General features: G+C 36.4%; 1 protein-coding gene across 1 annotated transcript; it reads left to right on the top strand.

Moving 5' to 3' along the window:
- Window positions 1-1,717: 1,717 nt before the first annotated feature.
- LOC105045235 (probable serine/threonine-protein kinase At1g54610) lies at window positions 1,718-18,084 on the top strand. Its single transcript, XM_010923440.4, has 7 exons — window positions 1,718-2,482; window positions 2,579-2,863; window positions 2,960-3,277; window positions 6,202-6,429; window positions 10,870-10,970; window positions 15,335-15,455; window positions 17,488-18,084. The coding sequence occupies exons 1-7, from the start codon at window positions 2,069-2,071 to the stop codon at window positions 17,755-17,757; spliced, it is 1,737 nt and encodes a 578-aa protein (XP_010921742.2). The 5' UTR covers window positions 1,718-2,068; the 3' UTR covers window positions 17,758-18,084.
- Window positions 18,085-25,215: the final 7,131 nt, after the last annotated feature.

Raw genomic sequence — 25,215 nt, forward strand, 5'->3', positions numbered from 1 at the left:
CGCCTGTCACCGGTGATGAGCACCTGCAAAATAACTCCTCATAGATCGGAGTTGTGTCCGACGGAGACCCTCTAATGCTCAAGTCAGAGAGAGAATTGGTGAACAGTAGATTTGAATGTCAAGAGTAGCAGAGCTCTGACTCAGAAGTATCTTAGCGGTACGTTCCTTACCCTCTTTTTATAAATAATTCTGATGTAACCATAGAGCACGTAGTTCTTTTTTTATGACGCTAAATTATCGGACCATAATTGTGGAGTTAGTGGATCGTTAATTCTCATTAATTACTGTGACACGTAGTTGACAACCGTTCATAACGGTTAGGATATATTGAGCAGATAGGCCGACTATATGTCGATAATATTGATATATCCGTAGAAGATCCGAGCAACCATCAGTAAGTAGTTCTGATATGCCGACGATCATAGGTCGGAAGTTGTTCAAATCGTCTGTTATTTGATAATAGCCGACTGACGGTCGATTGACCGACTATGAGTCGGCGTAGCATACTTATGCGATCAATGTAGAGTCGGAGTTGGAGTTGGTTAACTTAAGTCGGGGTTCATTGACTTGTCCCAACAAATCCCAGTAATTAGAAAGACAAATGAATCTGTTTGATTACAAGGTACTACATCAAACTTGTTATGTGCGCACGACTCCTCTAATATATTACACTTGTTACCGGTGGAAAGCCAAACTTTTTTCAGGTGCAAGTAGTGTCACCAAATCAACATAAGCACGGCATGTACCTAACAGTAGACATAGATGTTAGGATTGTTGCTATCCTCGCAAGCAATTTTCATGTGCATAAGAAGAGAGATTTATCTTCCTTCACACGAATTGACCATTAAATTGCTTAATAATTGCTTTAAGATTTATACGTGAATTGATGAATAAATTTGAAATGGTCCGAGATCTATATGGTCTGGCCATCAATGGCATAAAAAAAGATCAACCATCTTTTTGTGCCAAAGATGCTGCCTAGCCCTCCGACACTGAGTCTGAAAGCAATGGCATGTATCCAATGCAGCCACATAATTATGTAAATAAAGTAAATAAATATTTATTTGTCGGCAAAGGCTCCTGTAATCGGGAGCCAGCAAGAAAAGTATAACCTAACTATAAAATTCATCAGAAATTGGATAACTCCTGAAGTGTTAGCATCAGTTTGTGCCACGGTGAGACGGTATATTCCGGCCAGCGGATGCCAAATCCTCTCCCTTGACGCCGCCCCCAAGTCCAACCGAGTGAATCAGAGAGCAATTCTGATCTCCCCCACAAATCGTCGCGCTTAGGAAACGGTTCTAGTACGCTGTCGTCCTCTCCTCCGCCCAGAATTAAACAAACCAATCACCCCCACCACCCCCAACTAAAAAAACCCTAAACCTGTCTACCGTCTCCACTGTAGCACCCACCCTCCACCTTGAGTTCTCTGCCCCTCCCGTCGCCAAGTAAGCACGTCCCATGTGGATCAAACCAGATTCTCGACTCCCAAGTCCCAAATCTGCCCCTATAAAAAATTTTACACGGCCCAACTTCGTGCCCAAAACACATACATCATGTGAATTGCCCAATGTCCTTGTGCCACGTTAGATGGGGAAACAAGTTGGGAAACTTCCTTGGGCTGTGTAGTGACAGTACCCTCCAAGCCAAAGCATCCTTTGACCAGTCTATAGCCCCCGAAAGCGGCCCAAATATCTCCAACCCCCTTGCTGAGTCAAAAGACTCTGCTTAGCTCCGACCGGCCCTCAGCCGGAGCGAGTTAACGCTGCCTCTTCTTTTCTCTGTCCTCTCCTCTTCTCCTGTTTTTTGTTTTTTTTTTTTTTTTTCTTTTTTCTTCATATTTACTGCCTTTTCGTCTCCCTATTCCCTGCGCCGATCGCGGGAACTCCTCCTAAAGTAATTACTAGCCAAGCAAAGAGAGGGATTTTGCTCGAAATCTAGGGTTCCGCAATCCCCACGCGGTACTCTGTTCCGCAGGATCGCCGGCTAATTGGGTGGCACGGTAGGGGAGACGGTTCTACTAGGGTTTACGGAAGGCGGCGGGTGCGGCGGAGGATGATGAGTTGAGATGGGTTGCGTGCTTGGGAAAGAGGCGGCCCCGCCTCCCTCACGGCGGAGGGAGAAGGAGCAACACCACCAGCAACCCCACCACGACGAACCGCCGGCGGCCGCATCTGGCCGGAAAGCCCAGGCGTCGCTGCCTAAGATCGAGAATGAAGTCGACGTCCACGACGCAGATCGGGCGGAGGAGAAGGAGGAGGAGAGGGAGGTCAAGCCGGATGGCGGCGGCGGAGGGGCAGAGAAACATCCGAGGAGGGAGAGGCGGCGGCCGAGGATGGACCCGCGGCTGAGCAACCCGCCCAAGGGCGTCCTCGGTGAGCAGGTCGCTGCTGGGTGGCCGGCTTGGCTCTCCGCCGTCGCCGGGGAGGCCATCCGGGGGTGGACCCCCCGCCGGGCTAATAGCTTCGAGAAGCTGGATAAGGCAACTCTCTTTCTTTTAATCATTTTTTTTTCTCTTTATTCAATGGTTTCTTTTTTAGGATTTTATCTAAAGTTAGCATTTTGATGCATTTTTCAGATTGGGCAAGGGACTTATAGTAACGTCTACAAAGCTAGGGATATGTTGACAGGCAAAATTGTTGCTTTGAAGAAGGTCCGGTTTGATAATTTGGAGCCGGAGAGTGTGAAATTTATGGCCAGAGAGATCAACATTCTGAGGAGATTGGATCATCCCAATGTTGTGAAGTTGGACGGATTGGTTACTTCTAGGATGTCATGTAGTTTGTATCTAGTTTTTGAGTACATGGAGCATGATCTTGCCGGTCTTGCCGCCAGCCCTGAAATCAAATTCACAGAGCCTCAGGTTTGATCATTTTTATATCCCCATTTGTTACTTTGATAGAAAAGGTTGCTTCTTGGTTTGCATCTTAAATTTACATTAAAGTTCTATTTTGAGCAGGTGAAGTGCTACATGCATCAGCTTCTGTCAGGACTGGAGCACTGTCACAATCGGGATGTGCTGCACCGTGACATCAAGGGATCAAATCTCTTGCTTGATAATTCTGGAATACTCAAGATTGCGGATTTTGGGCTGGCTTCATTCTTTGATCCAAACCATAAGCAGCCCATGACGAGCCGGGTGGTCACACTTTGGTATCGGCCACCTGAGCTTCTCCTGGGGGCTACTGATTATGGCGTGGGGGTGGATCTCTGGAGTGCAGGCTGCATTCTAGCAGAGCTGTTGGCTGGGAAGCCTATTATGCCTGGGCGGACCGAGGTATCTCTTCTTTTATCAATACTAAGCACTAACATCCATTTCTGCACCCTGTCAATCACATGAGAGATATTTTTGTTATTTGATATGATGATGTTCATGTCTTGATTACAATTTTATTATTTTATTTTATGAATCACTTTTTTATTCAAATGGACGAGAAAGATCTTCATCCAGGATTGGATACAGTATATTAATGTCATAATTCTGTAGTCACTTGAGATAATTATGTTTTTCAAGTGGATATATCTTATGTCTTGATTATGCTCTATTACTTCACCATTCAAATATGAAGAAACCGCCATGCAAATTATTGTTTATTCAAATAAATGCAAAGCTCTCTGTCTAGCATCAAATATTCTGTGGTTTCTTAGTTCACTCTTGTAGCTAATGTTGTTTTATTTTAATATTTAATGTGTGTATTCTTATGTAAGATTCTACTTATGTTACAAAACTAGTTTTTTCGTTGCTTTCTCATATCGTCTACAAACTGGAGCCAAAGATGTCACCAGATAGGTTTCAAATATCCAATGTGCTATTTTAATCCATCTATCTCTCTCTTTCACAAACACACTAATATAGCCCATTATTGTCCCTCATTTATTGTCTTTGTTCATCTCTCTTATCTTAAAGCAGGACTGTTGATCCATTTAGTCTCTTTCTTCTTCTCATCAACCAACAAAATTTATTTCGTACTCTTTTTTTTTTATTTTGTCAATATGATGTTCAAGGTAGCACCTGATGTGGTCATGGGAAGTCATTTCATGTCTTTGGGTTTTCCAAATTACCTTGTCTTCACTATGGGTCCATGATCTTTAGTAAAATTAAAACCAGATGGAACAGAACAAGAAACTCTTCCTGATTTTATTTTGTGTATTTGTTTCAGTTACTTATGTTTATGTTCTTATCAGAAATGCAGTTTCATATAAAGCAACGTCATATAAAACTATGTATGTATGAGTCATATAAAGCAACGTCATATAAAACTATGTATGTATGAGCATATCATAATGAGTTTGGTTTTCCTCCAGATCATATTTCCATCCAGTCCTAGGGACCTTCTGACAGTTGGATCATACTAATCGATGATCAATAATTGAAATGCAGTTAACTTGACAGGTCACAGGAGAACCATCAGTTCAGCTACTCCCCAGTGTACTTTTTAAATGGATAGGGAATTAATGGACACACGAATTGGAGAGGATCCAATCTTAGTTTTAATCTTTAAGGCTTTAATTCTATGAAAAGGTTCAATTTCTAGGGCTTTTTTCTTTCCTTGTCCACCTTCTGCTTATTTATGATTTTGAACCTTTAATATTGTTAACCTCATGCTTTTGGAGTTGCTTGTGTTTTTGATTTCTTTCTCGGCAGTAGGATAATTTTTTTTGTCAAATTTTCTGCTTCAGGATTGATGCTTGGTGCAATCAGGTGGAGAATAGGGCCCATAGACTGAAAATAGGGTGATTGCGCATTCATATCATCAACTTCTAAGCCTGTTGGTCTTGATTTTTTAGTGGTTTTTAATATCCATGTGCATAGAAGCCTTTATTTGAAATTTAAGTCAATTTTTTGAGCATTTTGCATAGACCTATAGCTATAGCTTTTCAGGGTCTTAAATTGCAATTTTGAAGTCCTTAGCTAAATTATACATGATTTTAGTGGGCAATGATGAAGTGCAGCTTTTGGATGTCTTAGGTGCCCAAGTGAGCTTGCTCAGACCCAATTTTTGTTGCTTGAAAGGGTAGGACTGGATAGGACTGGACTAGAGGCATAAATGCCTTTTATATCTTCTGAGTCTTAAGATTGTATTAAGCCATGATTGGTTTAGTTTTCTTAATAAAGTAGATTAACTATAAGTCATTTAGGGTTATTGAAAGGAGGAGATGAAGCTGGTGTGACAATATGCAGAAAATTAAAATTACGATCTGATTTCCTCTTTATCTTATGTAATTTTGGTTGATCTTCTTTGATCAAAGAATGGAAAATTCAACTCTAGTTCAAATTATTATGCTATTACCAAAAGCCTCAAACTCTCAGCCATTATAGTAGAAAGCTTGGGTCTGATGTTCATCCAAGGTTTACTGTACTGGTCAGTACCATACTATGCTGGTCGGTATTGTACTGACACTCAGTATGTTCACCATCTCGAACCGTACCACATACCGATATGGTAATAGGATGGTACTAGCATGGGTTCCGATACCAAGATAGCGAATCTTAGGTTCGCTTTATCTTTTGTCCTTATGGGCAGTGTAATCAATGATAATACCACATCGACTGTGTCTTTTGCTTCTTTCTTGACAACAGATGTGTTGATGTATTTGGTTATAATTGGTGGAAGGATGTGAAATCCTTTATTTTAAAAATGTAAGACAAAGAAAATCATTAAAGAAGTCGAAGACTTGTCAAAGTAAAAGGTGAAAAGACAAACATGAGACATGTCACTGTTACAACTGGGCTAACCATAGTCTCTGACTTCTTAATTCAGTTATTTCACCATGAAGTTTTCCCCTCAAACAGCTTCCTTGTAAATATAAATGCCAAGGCATTCATGTCTCTCAGTTCATGTATGTCCAACTTCAAATTGTTTGCATTACCAAGGCATATCTTGAGTAAATCCATTGGTGACCAAGGATATGAACAATGATTTTGTTGTTCATCTGAGTTATCTAATAGGAATGTACATGTTCATTAGTGCTAATGCATCTTGATTCCATTTCTACTTGCATGAACTTATTAAAAATGTTTTTTTTGATAGTTTTCTTTCTTGAAGAATTGTCTGAAATTTTTAGGAAATATGATATTGTTACTGCAGATAATTGTTAGGAAGTTCCTTGCTATATTTTAGTTCACCACCATTGCATAAATGAATACTGGTTATACTTTATTGCCACTGTGTAATAAGCAACCATGTTTACCCATTCTAGGTGGAGCAACTGCATAAGATTTTTAAACTGTGTGGTTCCCCTTCAGAAGAATACTGGAAAAAATCAAAGTTACCACATGCTACAATATTTAAGCCCCAACAACCATACAAACGGCGCATAGCAGAGACATTTAAAGATTTTCCTCCATCATCATTGCCTTTAATTGAAGCTCTTCTTGCAATTGACCCAGCTGAGCGTCAAACTGCTTCTGCTGCATTAAGGAGTGAAGTAAGTTTCCTATGTCTTGATGCTTACTATTACCTTTTGTGGTGTTGCAAATGGTGTAGCAATTTGTTTTCCTTTAGATGAAATATCCTCTAAGGTGTTAACTGTTAAGCATGTGTTAAAAACTTTTCTTTTAGAATGCATCAAGCACAAGATACTTTATTATTAGCTATTATTATTATTGTTATAGTTCAAGGTTTCAGATGCTGGTATCAGATCTTGTATTGGCTTTTTTGCTGGAAGAGTACAATACCAGGTACCAACATGGTACGAAATTGCATCTCATACCGACACATTGTGTACCAATGCAGAAAACCTGTCAGAATGATACAGTACCATTCATATTGTCCCATTCTGATGGTATTTGAAAGCTTGTTATTGTCATTGTTGTTGCGTTGTTGTTATTGTTGTTGTTGTTATTATTATTCTCATTGTTGTTGTTATTACTACTATTATTGTTATTGTCATTGTTATTATATGAATAATTATAGTGAAATGTTTCATATCTGGTTTCTGAAAGAATGTTTTTGGCCTTTGGTATAATCAGCTCTTATGCTTAATTATAAAAGGATGATTTATTGGTTTTGTTAGATTCTTTATGCATTAGGAGTCACAAAACAATGCATGACTTGAATTCCATCTTGGAAAAGAAAAAAACATTCAGAATTTCAAGCTTTTGAAACACAACACGACATAGCATGGAAAACTAGAACAAAGCCCCTTGATTATGGTCTTAAAGTTTCAAGATTTAGCCTAGTCTTCATAAATTTGTCAAAAGAGCACTTCAGTTTAAGCATTGGGACTAAATTTGCTGTTAGCTAACCCATTGACCCCAAAAGTTTAAGCTGATTAGGAATTGGTCGATGGAACATTTAGCACCCCCTCTCACATGTGGCCCATACCATGCACACAGAAAGATAGCTAAGTCAAGGATAGATGAGAATTAGGGTAACAGATAACTGAGGATAATTAAATAAATAATTGAATTGAAGTGGTTTGAACTTATTATCTCCAGCAAACCAGAGCTCTAATACCATGTTAAGTATAATTAGCTAATTGAACCTGAAAGCTTAAGCTGATGAGCAATGGATCAGCAATGTATATCAGGCTTAACAAGTTTCAATTGCTTTCTGGGTGGCTTTTCTGGCCTCCCTTACCTTCAAAAAAGGTTCCAATTGCTTCCAAGCACCAAATAATTCGGGCACTAAGTGTCTAGCAGTTTTTTGGTGATCCACCACTTTTTTCCTTTGTTAAAGTGTTCCATTGACTTGTCTATTTAGATTCTTGTTCAAGATAATTAGATATTTATGTTTTCTGATGTTTATATGCTAACTTGTTCTATTATCGTTGATTGAGGTTATTTTGGACATTGTGTAAACTCTGTTACTTGCTAGTGATGCCAAAGTGTTCAGATAACAATAGACCCGGATTCTTCTTCTTCTAAGTTCATGCCTTTTTACTTTTGAAATGATTTCATATTCAGTAGTTGTTCCTGGGAAAGGGAAATTCCTTTTCCTTTTTTTTACACATAATTTTCTCTATCAGATTGAAGGTCTGTATTGCTATTAAGTGCAGAAGTTAAGTGATTTTTGATCATAACCATTCTTGGAGTGCAGTTAGAAGAATTAAATGTGTAAGCTTGAAGAGCAATGACTGCTCCTCACTTGTGGCCACTCTAAGCTGATAAGGTCTGTCTTCCAAGTTTAAGTGGTTTATTTGAATACTATATTTGGACAGATTCACCTCTGCACAGAAGCATGTATTGTGTCCTTCGGCACTGCCTCTCTTTTCATTCTAAGAGTTTAGTCCTCCATTGTGTACGTTAAAAGAAGAGATCCTTTTTTAAATTTGGAGATGAGGATGACAAGAAGAAATACCCCTTTAAAAGGAGATTTGTATGTAAAGATGGGAGGGGATGGGGAGAGGAAGTGGACATGATAGGGCTCGATGGTGCCTTCAAGTTTTTTGACTACATTTGAAACTTTGAATGTTATAAAATGGGATGAGAATTTATTGGATCTAGGCCGATGTGAGTGAGATAGAATAGAGATTCTTTTTAGGAGAAGAAATGAGAAAAAAATGAAAGTAGGAGTAATGATAGGAGATGATCATGAAGGGAAGCTTTTAGAGAAATAAGATAAATAAAGCAGAGGAGAAGAAATAAAGAATAGGGTGAGCCTTGGCATAATGGTAAGGTTGTTCCATTGTGACCTAGAGATTGCAGGTTTTGAAAGAAGGAAAAAAAAAAGCCTCTCTGCATGCGGGTGTGAGGTCCGTGCACATTTGACTCTCCCTAAGCCCTGCAATGGCAAGAGCCTCATGCACTGGGCCACCCATTTTAGGAGAAGAAATCAACAAATAGGAGAGAAGATAAAAGGAGGAAGAAAAGAAGCAATATAAGGAAATATAAGAATAATCATATAACTAAACCCCCATATTCTTTTCTCACAATTTTGTGGAACCTGTCATTACAAGAGAATCCATGAACCTTGTGTTGCCCTAAGCATCTTTTTATGAATTCATGACTATTGAACTTATTTAGATGACATTTTGATGAATCATTGCATCGTACCCTTGGATTACTTGTGGTGGCTCTTTAGTATTTATTAAACTGTTACTCTTTAAGCAATGTTGAAATAATGTTTTAACGAAATAATAGAATGTTGTCAAATGCATTTAGACAAGAATGAAGCACTGGTACTTCTTAGCAACATGGGAATCAAACTGTGTTAAATGAATGGATGAGTGTCAAATGCATTTACAGAAGAATGACATGCTGATACTTCTTAGCAATATGTGAATTGCAATATTATGAGATCTCCACTAGAGGTTATTAATCATTTCAAATGAGACCACCTTTAAATGTATTTAGCACTTTTGCCTTCTATCTTCTTACGTTCAGAAGATTTGGAAGTAAATTTATGATATATGATTCATATGTAGGTGCTACTCCATGACCCAGTTCACAGCAAGTTTCCAAATTATCCCGGACAGGGGCTGATGTATTCTGCACCAGTTTGCAATGGATAAATGCCCCCCCTTTTTTTCATGTATTATGTATATACATATGTTGTCTGTTTGTAGTTCAATAAGTAGGTTTAGAGTTCAAACGTGTTTCATGTCACATTAGGAAAAATATAATAGGTAAAATATCCTCAAGTGGTATCAATCAAGTTCAGCGATACCACCATGATCATCATAAACCATCACTATTATTTGATCAAGCAATAGACACTAAGAGAAACTGAGAAAAACCTCTTTTTCATATATACTAAAAACTTATTGGAGGTGGCTCACACTTATTAATGGCTCTTAACGACATGACAAAGTAAGAAAAATATAATTCCTTTAATATCTAAAAAGAGATAGGTGATGGAGCTGTGCATCTATCACAACTTCACATGGAAGTCTCTTCACCAGTTCCCTGAAATCTACCAGTCTTGTAAAACAGGCTAAAACTCTTCATAAGTCAATTTTTCTATCACAGTTACTTCAAGCATATAGACCCCTCATCGAAACAGCCTGGAGACTGGACTTAAGTTTGGTAAAGAAGTTCCCTACAATGCATGTTCAAGACTTAAGCACCTTTTACACAATCAGTTCCATAAAACTGTCATAATAGCAAAACAGAGACACATTAAACATGCTTTGGACATGAGGACAGTGGAAAGAAAAACATATTTACCATATTGTAGTGTAGGGTGGATTAAAATGTGTTGGGCTGTTGACAAGGTTGCAGATGCTTAAGACAAGCACAAATGTTTTGGCCGGATGTGTCATGAAAGGTAATGAAGCTAGCTTTCTTTAGGCACATGAACGATCAGATGAGAATGTATTATCTTACCTAACAAAGAAGAAGATCTTGGAATCATGTGGAAAATCTACAAGGAAGGCAAAGGTCCTAGCAGACATTTTGGAAGTTGGGAATATGAAAGGTTACCATTTTTGGATAGTCCTTGGTACATAGAATGGGGAAGGATTAACCTAGTGAGTAAGGCTACTTGATTATGTACAAGAATAAAATATGGCATTTTGCATAGATGCTGCTTTATATGCTTTGGGTAGGTTTGCTTATGTTTCCCTTCTTGATTCTAGTTTTAAGTTATACTTTCAATACTTCAGCTGACTACAGCATCTTGTGTAGGCTGGTACTGGAACTATGTATGGCAGAAGGATCACTGATTTTGGTTTATGGCTGCTATCATTTTTGTAGTCATGCATTTGTATTGTATCCTCTGTACATACATCAAGTGATATTTAGGAGCTGGACAAAAAAAAAAGTTACATATATTTTTTCTTTGTTTCTGTTGGACTGAAAAGTTAGTCATTTTTCTTTCTTCTTTCAGTCATCAGAAATCATGCTTGTATAAATTTTTCATATTCAGCCACCAACAGCATTCTATAAGATTGCCTCTATGACCTGAATAATTTTTAATGTTGCAGTTCTTCACAACTAAACCATATGCATGTGAACCATCAAGTCTGCCAAAATATCCTCCAAGCAAAGAGATTGATGCTAAACGAAGGGATGAAGAAGCTAGAAGGTTTTTATCATTATTCATTACATTCTTTAATTCAAGTTTTAAAAACTTTTTTGTGGAATCTTTTGCTATTTAAATCTTCCCTGGAGCATTCAAAACCGTTTAGGGCCTGTTTGGGAGAATCCTACCCGATCCAGGAGGATCTGGCAGGAAGGCTAGAGAGAAGGAGAGTGGGAGGGGGATGGAGAGAGTGTAAGAGAGGAAGGGCAAATAAAGTGAAGTTGCAGGTCCGGTTCCAGCTACAAGAAGAAAAATGACCTCTTGAGGTCTTTTTTCTCCTCTCACAAGGATTGAACCCTGCAACTGTTGGCGACTCTCTCCCTTTCTGCATGGCTGTCTCCTTCCATGCTTTTCTGACCCATCCTGCTGGATCATGCAGGGTTAATCCAAACAGGCCTTATAGAAAGATGTCATCTGAGCGGTTAGAGTGCCTTCATAAAAGCGCAAGAATTGAAAGTGTTTTAGATTATATTATTGTTGAGAAACATATCTAGAATTTACATTGAGCACTATGCTGAGAGAGTTCTTTTTCTTTGTATCTTTGCCATGTTGCTTAGGTTATTTGCTTCGACAGAGAATAGACAAATATTATTTTTCTGATAATTTTCTTAAAAGAATGATTATGTTGAAAGGTGATTTACGGTGACATCTTTTTTTTTTGTAATTTTTTATAGCATCCTTGATTAAATCTGTGATTGAAGATGATCATGAATCCGATTACTAAACTAAGACGGGATGTGAAATTTCATATCTTGAAAATAATGTATTATCCAAATAATCATTTCAACAAGCAGTCAAGCTGAAATGTAATTCCAATGTTATGGTTTTGACAATGAGACTCATTTCATGCTCAATACTAATATAGGGTGATATTGCAACTTGCAATAATCATGACCATCAAACCTCGCAAATTATTAAGGTGGATAAGCCTCTTTTCTTTATGGGGTAGTTTTACATGTCTGCCACAACTGGCTATTGCGGACCTAATATCAGCCTCTGGCCCTATCAGGTATTTGCCTTGGAGGGCCACAAAGCACTTCTTAGACCACTGCAAGCTCTTTTGGTGATTTGAGATGTTTGGTAAAAAGTTTTAAAACAGCTTTCTAGCTCCTTCAAAAGCTAAAAAAGCTTAGTAGGAAAAAAGCTCCAATTTGAAGCTTTTGGTTGACGACTCTACTTGAGATGTGTTGGGAAGCTTTTTTTTTTTTTTGCCAAAAGCTCACTGGCGAGACGTAGGTTCAGGTCTCAGCAATGAAATATTTTTAAAATTTAATTTAAAATACTTTTTATTTCCATGATCATTTAAGTTGGTGTCTTGTTATTGCTATAATCTTGTAAATAAGGGTTTTGAGTTTAACTTTATGACGATGAGGAGGATCTACCATGTTTTGATTGTTTAGAGATTGATAGACTGACTGCAGAAGGAAAGGAGATGGAACAAAGTCAAACATTGAATAACCATGAGATTTTTTGTGATTACATGTGACTCTTCTTATGGGTCATTGACTTGTTTATTTAGGATATTATGCTTGTAACTAGGGGCTGCAGTGCTTAACACATTTAACTTGATTCAGCCTCTTGTAGGTTGGCTTATATTAACTATTTAATGAAATGCTTAGGTTCACGTCTGGATTTTTGACACATTGAGTAAACAGGTCAGGTTCAGGTTGATAGGATTTTAACCTATCTTGTGTCTGACCTGACCCATATCCGATTCAATCTGACCCGATTGCCATCCTTACCTTTAACATGGATATTGAGAAATGTTGGTAAATATTTATGTTGCTATCATGATTGTGGATATATGAATAATTTATTGTTTTTGGATGAACAAAACCATGTGTTTATGTTGCAATTGGAGTCAAGAACTACCAAGTTTGCTATTATGATATTCTTAGTTACTTAGTAATCACTTATAAAAAATAGGTATATTGTTTATATATTATTTAATTTAGAATATAAAAATAATTTATAAATTAACAGCACTTTTTAATAATATTATAGCATAGTCAAATATAATATAATATAATTATTATCATTATTATATTATAATAATCATAAAATAAAATAAAATATTATGATTATTATAATATTATATAACCATAATATTATGTTAAAATAATAATATCATATTAGGATAATTTAATAGAATTATTATCATAATATACTAATGTTTTAAAAATATTGTTATATTATATAATAAATATAAAAAATATTATTTACCATATTGTTTAGATTAAAATATTATACATTATAACTTAAGATTTTTGATAGTGCAAATATTTAGACAATTGAAAGTATTATGCAATATATTTTATTGTCATTTCCTGATATCAAAAGCATTTTTTCAGTTTGACTACCAAACAAATGTTAAAGTTCGATAGCACTTTAGAAATGTTGCTGCCAAATAACAAAAATTTTTTATTAAAAGCTCCACTAGTGAAGGCTCTATTGCCAGAAGCTTTGTAGGCAAAAGCTCTACTACCTATACAATGCCAAACGGGGCCTTTACCTTTTTCCTCATAGCTTAAGACCAGCATCCGTGTTTCTTAGCCAAAAAAAATAACTAAATGACAAATTATGGTTATTGTTTTATAAAGAGTGCTAATGTAAGTTGTTGAAGCTTGCATTGCAGTTACCTGATTAGGGGTCAGTGGCCACTCATTTATTGACATATAAAGTAACAAGTTATGGTTACATTACTAGAAATTATGAAAAAACTATATACCTAAAGATAGATATGTGTGCTGAATAGTAGTGAATTTGTCTCAGGGGATTGGGTCTTCCCAAATCTTATTCTCAAAAAAGAAAAAAGAAAAAAGAAAAGAGAAAAGGTCTCAAGGCAGTTGGATTTATGATAAGCATGCTGATTTTTTTATGATATCTTGGCCTTAGTGAAATTTATGGTAATATAATTTTCGGAGCATCTATAGATAACATAATTTGCTTCTCTCAAATTCTTGTGAATGGAGTAATCTTTATTCTTCAGATTAAGCATTAAATTGTTCAATGAGCAATATTATTTTGTAATGAGTAACAGGAAGGCAAAGTTCATGATTGGGAAAATACAGCAAAATCTTAAGCCTGCCAGGTAATCCTACCAATGAAAGTTGACACAAGGAAAGGCTCTTCAATGTGATTTAGCTTACTTTCAACCTTAATTTTCTTACCTGACATCCTTGGACTTCCCATCAACTTCATCCAGCCATGGATGTACAATTTTTCTCTTTTTCTCGAAGGGCAAGCTATCAGTGGTGCGGTGCCAACCAACTGTACTAATAGTTGTTGGCAACCATGGACGTACTTCAACCTAGTGAATTTAACTACCTACTAGTAGGTAATTGCAAGACAGGCATTGCTAAACCATGCAGAAGAGGAACATAAATTTTCTAGCTCTAGGTAATTTCAGGTTATGATGACACTGATAGCATCAGCAAATTCTTGTTAGTGCTGCAATTTAATACATGATCTTGGTGGTCAATCACATATCCCATGCTCCTACAGGTTCTCCGCAGAGCTACCATTGATATTTGATGATGATATCAACTGCAGCAAATGCTTATTTTAATTGATATCCCATGTTCTTTTATATTTGATTTGTAAATTTGCATAAAAAGTCACCTTGGCATTTATATGAGAGTTTTATTTTATTAAAAAGAGACATAATCAACCATGTCACTAAACGATTTGCTGACTTTTTTTGGTGGCACCATGATAGCGGACAAGAGAAGAACGTCAAGTGTCAAACACCATCAACTGACCTACCTTTCATATTCAAACCACTTAAGCCAATTTAGTTTCCTTTCTTTCCCCAACCATTGGATTGTTAAATTTCTGATGAACATTAGATTATTTGAGTATCTTTTAGGGCTTTTATAGAGGAGGGGTGAGGGTATAAATATTCGGCTTACAAAAATATCCAAAAAAACTGAATTTTATTTTCACCATTTTAATGATGTGCTATAAGATGTGATAATGATGTTGTCAAATATATTTTATATTGACTTCTTTTGAGATTGGCTTGTACCTAGTGAATAAATATTATGTCATTCTAATTTTTTAGCTATAATTTCAAAATGGCTATAACTAAATTGATTAACTATATAGTTTCATCCAGTGTCATACATATTCCTTTTATTTTGTTTGTATAAGTCCGTTTTTTCCTTTTATATTCATCTGTCAATCATAAGACACATCGGAGATAGTTTTTAAGTAGTGACATAATTAAATTAGAAAATAATTTATGTTCTTTGGATTCATTTCCAATTCGAAGATTTTTATGGCTACATATCTTGAATATGCATGTTCTTGTGTTTGGATTATAAAAAATGCATAAGGTGCTGTTAAGTCAGAATATATGAATGTAGGTTGAGAGCTGCTGGTGGAAGAGCCAATGGTGATGGAATAAAGAAGACAAGGACGCGTGATCGAGTTGCTAGGGCAGTTCCAGCTCCTGAGGCGAATGCTGAACTGCAAGCAAACCTTGACGTATGTCAGATTAACTATTGCCCTCAACTACTATTTCCCTTTTGGTCATTCTATTATTTAGTAAACCACAAGTTCTTGAGCTAATCAACTTAGTGTATATGTATGTACATACGTTTGTAGGCATGTCTATATATGTAGAGAGATGGACTATTCTCCTCTTGGGAGAAGAGAGTATCTACTTCTCTCAAGTCCAAAATCAACAATCAAGCACTCAAATCAAAGATCACACCGTTGGTCATGATGTATACCACTAAAATACCTAGAGATCAGCAATCACATGATTTAGTGGTCTCTCACCTATGCATTAAGCAGACAAAAAATGGACAGTTTTCATTGTACTAGTGTGCTGAAGTACATGATAGAGCCTTTATATCAAGAAGCCACTTTATTGATCGTGATCTAAATATGTATGGGGTTAATGCTTAGATCATAATAAAATATGATCTCATATCATTTTTCCTATATATTTTTGCACCTGCTTGATGCATAGGTTAGAGACCACTAATCACATGATTTTTGGTCCCTAGGAATTTCTAATGGTATAGATCATGATTAATGGTATGGATCTTCGATTTGGATACCCAGTTATTGACTTCTAACCCAAAAGGAGTAGATACCTTCTCTTCTAGAGAGGAGTGTAGTCCATCACATGTGCACACATATACACACACAGGCACGCATGCATATATACATTTACATATCTGTACGTATACATATCTATGCATATACATATCTGTACATAGACATATCTATACATATATCTATGCATACACATATCTATACATATACATATACATATCTGTGCATATACGTATCTATGCATAAACATATCGATGCATATCTATAATTCTATATATATATATATATATATATATATATATATATATATCTACACATATACATATGCATGTGTGTGTGTATGCATACACACACATGCATGCATGCATACATATATATACATATATATATGTATGTATGCATGTATGTATGTGTATATACATACATACATACATATAAATATATAGATATATACATATAGTTATTTGTAGTAGAAATATGAGCAATAACAAAAAAAGTCTGCTATATAAAATTTAGTTGGAATTGTTTGCAAATTTTTTGTGGATATTTTTAAAGGTTGCTTAAATAAAAAAAAAAATTCCACCTTAACTAGGCTTTTGTAACAAATGGATGGATAGTTATTTGCAATAATAGATAATCAAACAATGAAAATATTGTGGCTGATGTATATTCTTGATAGTGACAGGTGTTTATTTGTAGAACCTGACATTGTTATTTGCTAGATGTGGTGGATCTGCTTTCCCCCAGGAAAAAGTTTGCAAAGATATTTTCAATTTATGCCACGAGATACAATTATCAGTTGATTTCTTTTATTTGTGATTTTTTTTTAAAAAAATGAACAAAATGCACCACAATAGGACCTTGCCGATGCTGTTTTGGTTGGACTAGTTACAAGACTTCAGCTGTTCAGATTACTTTTGAAATATATGTGGTGGTTTTTTGCCGAGCTGCCTATACAACTGCCTTTTTAAAGTTGCAGACTTTTTGGTTCATCCGCAATTTTTGATGTGTTCCCTCTTGTTGTCAGTCATCCTCTAATTGCATTGATTTGCATAGATGGTTGGCAACTTTCTCTCATTTTCTTTTTTAATTTTTAAGAAAAATGTTGGCTGCCACGAGTATGTTGGTTACTTTTGTCCTGGGTATCAACTCTCTACTTCAGTTGGCCAAAAATTTTTCCCTTGGTATTCTGCTTTCACTACCATCCTAGCTAAATTTGCCGATGTTTCTTGGGAAATCTTGACAGCAACTAGGCATCATCTTTCGAAGGTATCAGCTTCTTGGAACTGAAGAGAATTGTAGAATTTGTCAGATGTGACAATACCTATTGCCCAGACTCTTTTGTTCATATTAGGATATCTGAATTCATGTTGCAAAATTTAGTGTATCCAGAAGCACTGTATGTGATACTGTCACAACATGCAACTAAGGTTGATCTTTTCTGTACTAACAGAGAAGGAGGCTAATCACACATGCAAATGCAAAGAGCAAGAGTGAAAAATTTCCTCCACCGCATCAGGATGGCGCGCTGGGCTTTCCCTTGGGTTCTTCGCATCACATGGATCCTGTCTTTGATCCTACAGAAACTTCATTTAGCACTGTGTTTCCCTACCAGAAAGCTTCTGTCTCGACTTGGTCTGGTCCATTGGTGGAGCCTGCTCCAGTTGGCCATTCGAAACGAAAGAAACAGTCTCGCCCGTCAAAACCTTGGCAGAAAAGATAGTTCTCAAATTCAATGAAAAAAAATTGTGAGAGCCACAAATTTCATTGAAATTTGAAAGATTTTATTTTATAATATTCCCTTGTTATATTAGGATATTACACGATAGCCCTTTGATGGCCGGGAAGCCTATTTAGTGTATGAAGAGGGAAAATATCTTGTTCATTATTTTCTATGGTTATTGTTCCATCTTTCCTGTTCAATATTTTTTGGACCTGGATGTATAGGCTGGAGAGAAACAATTGATTACCGTGTATATTTTCCCCATATTGAAAAAGGGAATCCTGGTTAGGACTATGTCAAATATTTCTTATGGAATCCTTTCATTTATCTGTATTTGTAAATTTCTTTTGCACGAAGAAGCACACAAAGAACACGCAGAATAAAAAAGAAAAAAACACTTGAGCCGAGGGTGTTTGCATCTTTTGCAATGACTTGAGGAAGAAAAAAGACAAAAAAACAAAAGATTTGATCAAAAGCCAGTGTATTTTCTATGACACAGTGGAGGTCCTTAAAATTGTCGAAACAACTGCTGGATTTCTTGCCTCGTAGATCTTGATAAAGTATTTCATATGTTTATGTAAAAGGAATATGATATTCTAGCCTAGAAAATTTCTCTACCCACAAACTGAAAGAAAACAGGTGCTTGCCTATTTGCACAAATGTTTCATTTCGTATATTGTTCAACTTTCCAGTGCCTTGGAAAATTGTTCCCTCGGGAACACATGAAAGAACAATAGGTAGTAATTTGCCAATAAATGAAACAAAGAACAATGATCAGGGATTGCAAAATCGATCTAATCCAATGGATATGCATCTTATCTAAACTCAGTCAAATTCGAAAAATAGGATTTGATCTGGTTTGGGTAAAATCCGAAAACTATAGCATGGATAGGATATGGATAGTGCTGTTTTCTACTCAAATCCGAATCCGATCCGAACCTACGGATATGGATATATCCGAACTCATATCCAAATATATATGTTTATAATTCTGTTTTGGTAATTCAGTTTTGATTGATAATATGTATAAAATTATTTTAGTTATTTATATGTTCTATTGAATTGTAATTTTATTTCTATGTTTAATTTCTATAAATCTGAGCTTATAAATTATGTTCTATGTTAACTTGATAATTTTGTTTTGATTGATAATATGCATAAAATTATTTTGGTTGTTTATTTTTTTTGAGTATGGGATAGGCATGGGGCTGGTATAGGTTGGGTATGAAGAAATGATTATCCGTGGATATCTCCAAATTCGTTGGGTATGGAAATGGGTATCTCCTTTCTTATCTGATCGGGTGTGGGATAGAATTTGGATATAGAGTATTAAGTTCAAATTTTAAAATAGATAGTATAATATCTGATCCAAATCTGACTCATTGCCATCCCTAACAATGATGTCCGTGGCCACGCCAACCATAATGCTCATGTAGTTACGTGATACATGCTCGGTTTCTCTTCATGCCAGCGACGAGACCTACGCTAGGAATAAAATTGTCACCTTTATATAGTTTGCTGGCTGCGTGACACACGGAAAACACATGTCAACTAAAATTATATCAAATCGTAAAAATAATCAATAGGATTGTTCTATAATCGCTTTATTTATTATCATATTTAATTAATTTTATAAATATATTTTATCCAACCTATTATTTTACTAGCAGATAATGTACGATATAAGTATAATCCTAAAATGTAAGTTTCTCAAGCTCTTAAAACCACTTTCTAAATAAAAATATATATATATCATAAATTCACGTAAGATTATTATTGACTCGACTAAAAGTTGGTGTTTGGGAAAGGGTGAATTCATGCCGTTTATGAGTTGAAATCGCTGATCTTATTTCTTCGTAGGTTTTTTTATAAAAATAATATTAAATTTAAAAATATTTATGAAAATAATATTTTATGTAAATTATTTATGAAAATACTGTCCATCAAAAAATCATCCTATCATAAAACGATTTTATTTGTCACATGGCCATGGAGAAGTCAGAATGAAAGGGGAAGAGGTGCTAGTTTAATAGCCGCACTATGATAGCACGACTTATAGAGCCGTCTTGTGATAGGACGACTTTCTTCCCTCTCTTCCGAACACATTTCTCCCTCCACTCTCTCCCTCACTGATTCTCAATCCTTGCCACCTCCTTTTTCTTCGTCACTTATAAAGTCGCCCTATCATAAAGCGACTTATAGAGCAACTTTATGATAGGGCGACTCATACCATCTGTTCTCCAGCTGGCAGTAAGAATGGTAAGTCAGTATGAAATGTCGTTTTATCATTAGACGATTTTGTTTTGAACAGCATTTCGGTAAATAATTTTGAAAAAAATATTATTTTGATCATTTTTTTTAAAATAATATTAAATCGGTAAAAAATCTTTTCTCTATGCCGTAGAAAGAGTATTCAAACTTTTTTTTTTTGATTGAATCAAAAAAATTGTATTCAAAATTATATTCAATCAAAAAAAAAAAACTAAAATTGTATTCAAAATCGGAAAATGCAAAATCATTTTTTTTTTAAAGCCAAATACCGACATTCTATTTCTAAAGATAAAAGGGTCTGTATATAAGTACATGGTATATATAAATAGATGGCATTTTTAACATGCGGTCCCTCCTTAGAGTTGTGTGTAGTGATGAGGGGCTGTGGACCAGTTTTTTAATTTCCCATTGCTCCTCCATCCATCACCATGCCAGGTGTGCTTGCTTTTAGAGGGACTGGAAATTAAAAAAAAATTGCAGCCCATGGACCATGTGTTAGAAAGGTGGTCAATGGTGGTGTTTTGTTAGAGTCAAGTCCACATACAGACCAGTCATTAAGTTCCCCCAGGTTGTGATCATCTAATTTTTCCTTTACCATGGCTAATAGTGGCTATGATACTCTATCCAAGAGCTAAATATTTGTTATGCTCCGAAACCAACATTTGGGTCAACAAGATAACACGACTGCATAAATCCTAAAGTAAAGCTCTAGAGATCATGCAAGGCCTATGAGATGTCTCCATCATTTGAACTCCATGGTTAAATTCATCCGAAACTATGTGCCTTACAACTCTGAAAGAAAAAAGAAAAGATGATATAAGCTTTACAGCCCAGTATGAATATAAAAATATTTTTTAACAAATATATATATAGCTAAAAATAAATATGAAAACTTCAATAATTTGATAATTGAATGATTTCACCATAATATTATTAAACATATCACCAATCAAAATGTTATTTCATAGTAATTTAATGAGATTACTTGTCATTAACTGGTTAACATAGTTTCGATCATGATATATTATTGTTACAAGATTGACCTTGGGTGATGATGGAACTAACTGCTATAGGACTGACATGGCCTATCAAGCGGTTAGGATGCCATCAATCAAGTGCTAGGATTATACCATAATGAGATAGCCAACGGATGTCCGACATGGAGAATCCCCAAGATCTTATGAAAAGGGCAGGAGATCACTAGGATCACTATGTCATCGTTGGAATAATAAAACAAACACTATACATTTACCTCATATATACGGTTATGGAATGGCCGGCTACAATTCCCTCAAAAACATCCATCGGCTCTCTACCTATAAAAGAAGAGGAAAGGAACCCTCCAGATAAGCCTCTCAAGCACCTTTAAGGGTTAATTATCCTATTCTTCTCTTCCTTTTTTTATTTCTAGTTTCTAACTAACTTGACTATCAGAGGGTCCCCACTGGACACACTCTGACAAGTGAACTTATTTGTAGGTACTGCTTAGAGCTTTTGCCCTAGAGATCGATGTTAGTCTCTATTGTCGGATTGATCATAGTCTGACCAGGAGCCTATGGTAATAGCTTGGCACTAGAGAAAAGATCTCTTACCTTTGATCTTAGAAGAAAGAGTTTGCGGCTGTGAAGTCTCGAAGAGGAGCATCAAACATTTCATGTAGGGGGCTACCAATGCCTCCCACCATTCCAATGCATCCCTATATATGAAGCCTAAACCAGGTACAACCACCTCCAACTACCATTACTCTAGAATAATTCAACAATCTAGTCTAGCAAGTCCAGACTGGCTATCATGGCCTAGGAGATGCAATAACTGACCCCAGTGCACCCACCATCGGAGCAACTCCCTGATGGCCCACCTTCGGTCTGATCATCATAGATCTGACAATCTCACCCATGTAGCTAAGGGCAAGCTCAACCAACTAACCATGGCCAAGCCGGTAGCTAAAGCTGAATTTATCACAGGCATTTCCTAGACAAGTGATCAAACCCAGTTGAGCTCGTCACGGAAACTCCCCAACATCGTAGTCAGAACTCAATTGAGCCCAGCATAAGTGCTCCCTGACCCCCTAGTCAAGTGGAGATTCTATGTCGGTGCACACCTCTACTCATCCTTCGGAGTGGCACTTGCCCTAAAGAGCAATCCGAGAGGAAGTTTCAGGAGATGTAGCAATAGATCGAAGTCCTAAAAGGGTGTGCTCAAACAAGTGAATCTAAGTTCAATATGGATCCGCTGTTTATCTATAAAGTAACAGATGAACCACTCCTCTCATGGTTCAAAGTGTCTCAGTTGGAATCATACAATGGGTCCTCTAACCTGATTAACCATCTAGAAAGCTATAGATCCCTCATGTTGCTTCATAGCACCTCTAATGCTACTTTATGCAAGGCATTCCTTTTGATCCTCTGGAAAGCCACCAGATTATGATATTTTGATCTTCAACTCTTGAAACAATTCATTCCTTTGATCAGTTTAGCCCTCTGCTCATCATGCACTTTGTCAGTTGCCGAGGCGATGCCGAGGGTTGGACTTCATAGCAAACCTCAAATAGAGGGGGAGAATCACTTTAGAATAACTTGAAGTGCTTCAACACAGCAGCTTTGGAGGTCCAAGCCTCAACCAGTCAATCGCCATATCCGCAATGAAGGGCAAACTTTGCAAAAGTCAATTCTTCTTCTCCTTAGAAAAAGATACCTGAAGGTTTTGTCAAAATGTTAGCCCAAGTGGAGAAGTATGCCAGTGCCAAGGATGCCATAAACACCAGCAACAAACACTCCAAAAATGCTACTAGAAAGAAGAGGGGGTGAAGTAAGGAGCTAAAGAATTCACCCCATCGAAGCACACATCGTGAAGGAAGGAGGTTTCAAAGATCAAAAAACCCCACCTCGAAGGCATCAATCTCCAAGCCTGAAGACATTTGAAATATCCACCCCTCTCAATGCCCATAGGGCTCAAATCCTGATGAAGGTACTCCTCAATGCCCCCAGGGCTGAAAATTTTCTAAAATATGCTGCTCTTGGTTTTGATGGAAAAATATGATCAATGGCTAGCTCCAAATAATTTTCTAAAATAGTCTTAACATTGATGTCTGGCTGCTAGGATGAAAAGAACACAAGTAGCCAAGCTCGTGCTCCTCACTTTTTAGTCTAATAGTTTTTATAGATAAACCAGAATCTTAGGTAGGATAACATATTAAATAGAAGTTTCAATGAAAGGCCATCACCACAAAATAACATCATTTTTAGTATTTGAAAAAGGAAAAGAAAAAAGAAATTCATCCTAGCAGGATCAGAAGCCTTGCTTGGATGAAAAAATTGGAGACTTGTAGGCTCTAAAGATAGGTAAAATGGAACAAGGAAAAAAAAAAGACAAATTATGGAAGGGAATAAAAATAATTCTCAATCAATAATTTTTTTGAATAGGGCATTTGCATAATTTGATCATTCATCTTGTTGCTATAAGACTTCGATTCAATGCCAATGTGGTCGAGGTTGGATGCTAATCGAGGACCGAGATGCCAAAAAGAGAACCTGCAAGAAAAATCTGCACACATCAGTGTTTTGTCAATAAAGGACCCTTCAATTCTTAAGTTAACTGGAGCTTGAGAACAGTGAAAAAAGATGAGTGTAAGAACCAGAGCACTAGTATAGAGTCTGGGGTTGAGCTTACCTAAGATTCGCCATTATTATCTCTTTATACAGAGATGGTGTGATAAGTTGTTATGCTAGCCATTTGGCCCCTAATCCCTTAAGTTAACAAGCCACAATCAGATAGGCTATTGGGATGAGGGATCCACCTACTAATTCAAGAGATAGGGTTGTTGGTCGTAGGTGTCGGATGCGGATCATACCCATGTTTTGAAAAGTTGCTGAGAGGGTTCATAGATCTTCCACATGGATAAATGGCCCAATGTCTCGAGGTCCAATGTTTCAAGATCAATGCTAAGCTGAGGTCCTAATTCGAGTCGGTGCTCATGCAGCTCAGTCGGGTTGTCCCTTGTCATTAGGACGATCCTAACTTTGGTGTTGACAGATGTTTAGTTAGGATGTCGGATAAAGGCCGATGATATATGGTTGCTTCCTTGTGGTTCTTTTGGTCTCCCAGGCCTCTTTGTCGGGGATTATTTGGTCGTAACTCAAGGAGAAAATGTCTGATCGGACGGTAAATAATCTCTACAACACATCTCTTTTTCTTAGTTCAAATCTCCCTAGTATCCATAAAAATATTCTTTTACACAGTAAAAATATTTTTAGTTGTTCTGTATTAGCTACTGAAGGAATTATTATTTTTATTCCAGGTCAGATAATGGCTGGTTTTTAGCATGTAAAAAGGTGCATCAATCAAAAAAATAGAGATGCTTTTATCAAATAATATGTATAGAGAGAGAATCCAGCAATACGAACCAAATCCTAGGCTTAGGTCTTGTGTTTGAGGAATTTATAGGAAATAAATAATGCATGAGCCGTAGTATTCTTATGCTCATAAATTGCCTTTGTATTTGAGTGTTGCCATGTTGGATATGTTTTGTTTATTTTTTGTGATTTGTCTAAAGAGTTATGCTTAATAGAAAAATATTGCTTTCACAATTTGGCCAGCATTCCACATTGCTTTTTAGATGTCTCTATTGCTCACTTTACTGCTCGAGTACCATAGGATTTCAGCTACGATAAAAGCCTGCATTTTTTTCACTTTAGATAGACATTTTTGTCATAATTTAACATGCATCATATGTTATTATTTTTATGTACATACTGCTTGCTTTAGTTTTATGAGTAATCTAGGCAATTATTTACAATGAAGTTCTTTTTTTTTTTTTTTTTTACTTCGGATTTATGTGTAATTATGCTTGGTGGGGTCATATTGCTTACAACAATGTTAAATATGGTACTAGTCATTAATTATTCTGATTTTAGTCTCGACTTATTTCCCTCTGCTTTCATCTTCCAAATCGTGATTAATGAGGAGGATGTTAAGCATGATATTAGCTCTTTTCTTATCATTATAAGCTTTTGGAGTCAGTTGATTTCTCAAAATAGTAACAGAGTTAAATATTATGCATTCAAATCCCCATTTAAACCAATTTTACCAGTTCATTTTCTTAAGTCTTTTCTTCTCTTGATTCATCCCCGGTTATTGAGATGGTGACTGGTGAGCCTGCGAGGAAGTTTGCGGCTGGGATGGAGTGGC

The sequence above is a fragment of the Elaeis guineensis genome, chromosome 5 (assembly GCF_000442705.2).
Source record: "Elaeis guineensis isolate ETL-2024a chromosome 5, EG11, whole genome shotgun sequence".
Classification (NCBI taxonomy): Eukaryota; Viridiplantae; Streptophyta; class Magnoliopsida; order Arecales; family Arecaceae; genus Elaeis; species Elaeis guineensis.

What these genes read in the sequence shown, in the direction of transcription:
- LOC105045235 (XM_010923440.4), top strand. Translation starts at nt 2,069, where the DNA reads ATGGGTTGCGTGCTTGGGAAAGAGGCGGCCCCGCCTCCCTCACGGCGG. An exon ending in GCTTCGAGAAGCTGGATAAG is followed by an intron (nt 2,483 to 2,578) that starts GCAACTCTCTTT and finishes TGCATTTTTCAG; the next exon opens with ATTGGGCAAGGGACTTATAG. An exon ending in CTGCTGCATTAAGGAGTGAA is followed by an intron (nt 6,430 to 10,869) that starts GTAAGTTTCCTA and finishes TTAATGTTGCAG; the next exon opens with TTCTTCACAACTAAACCATA.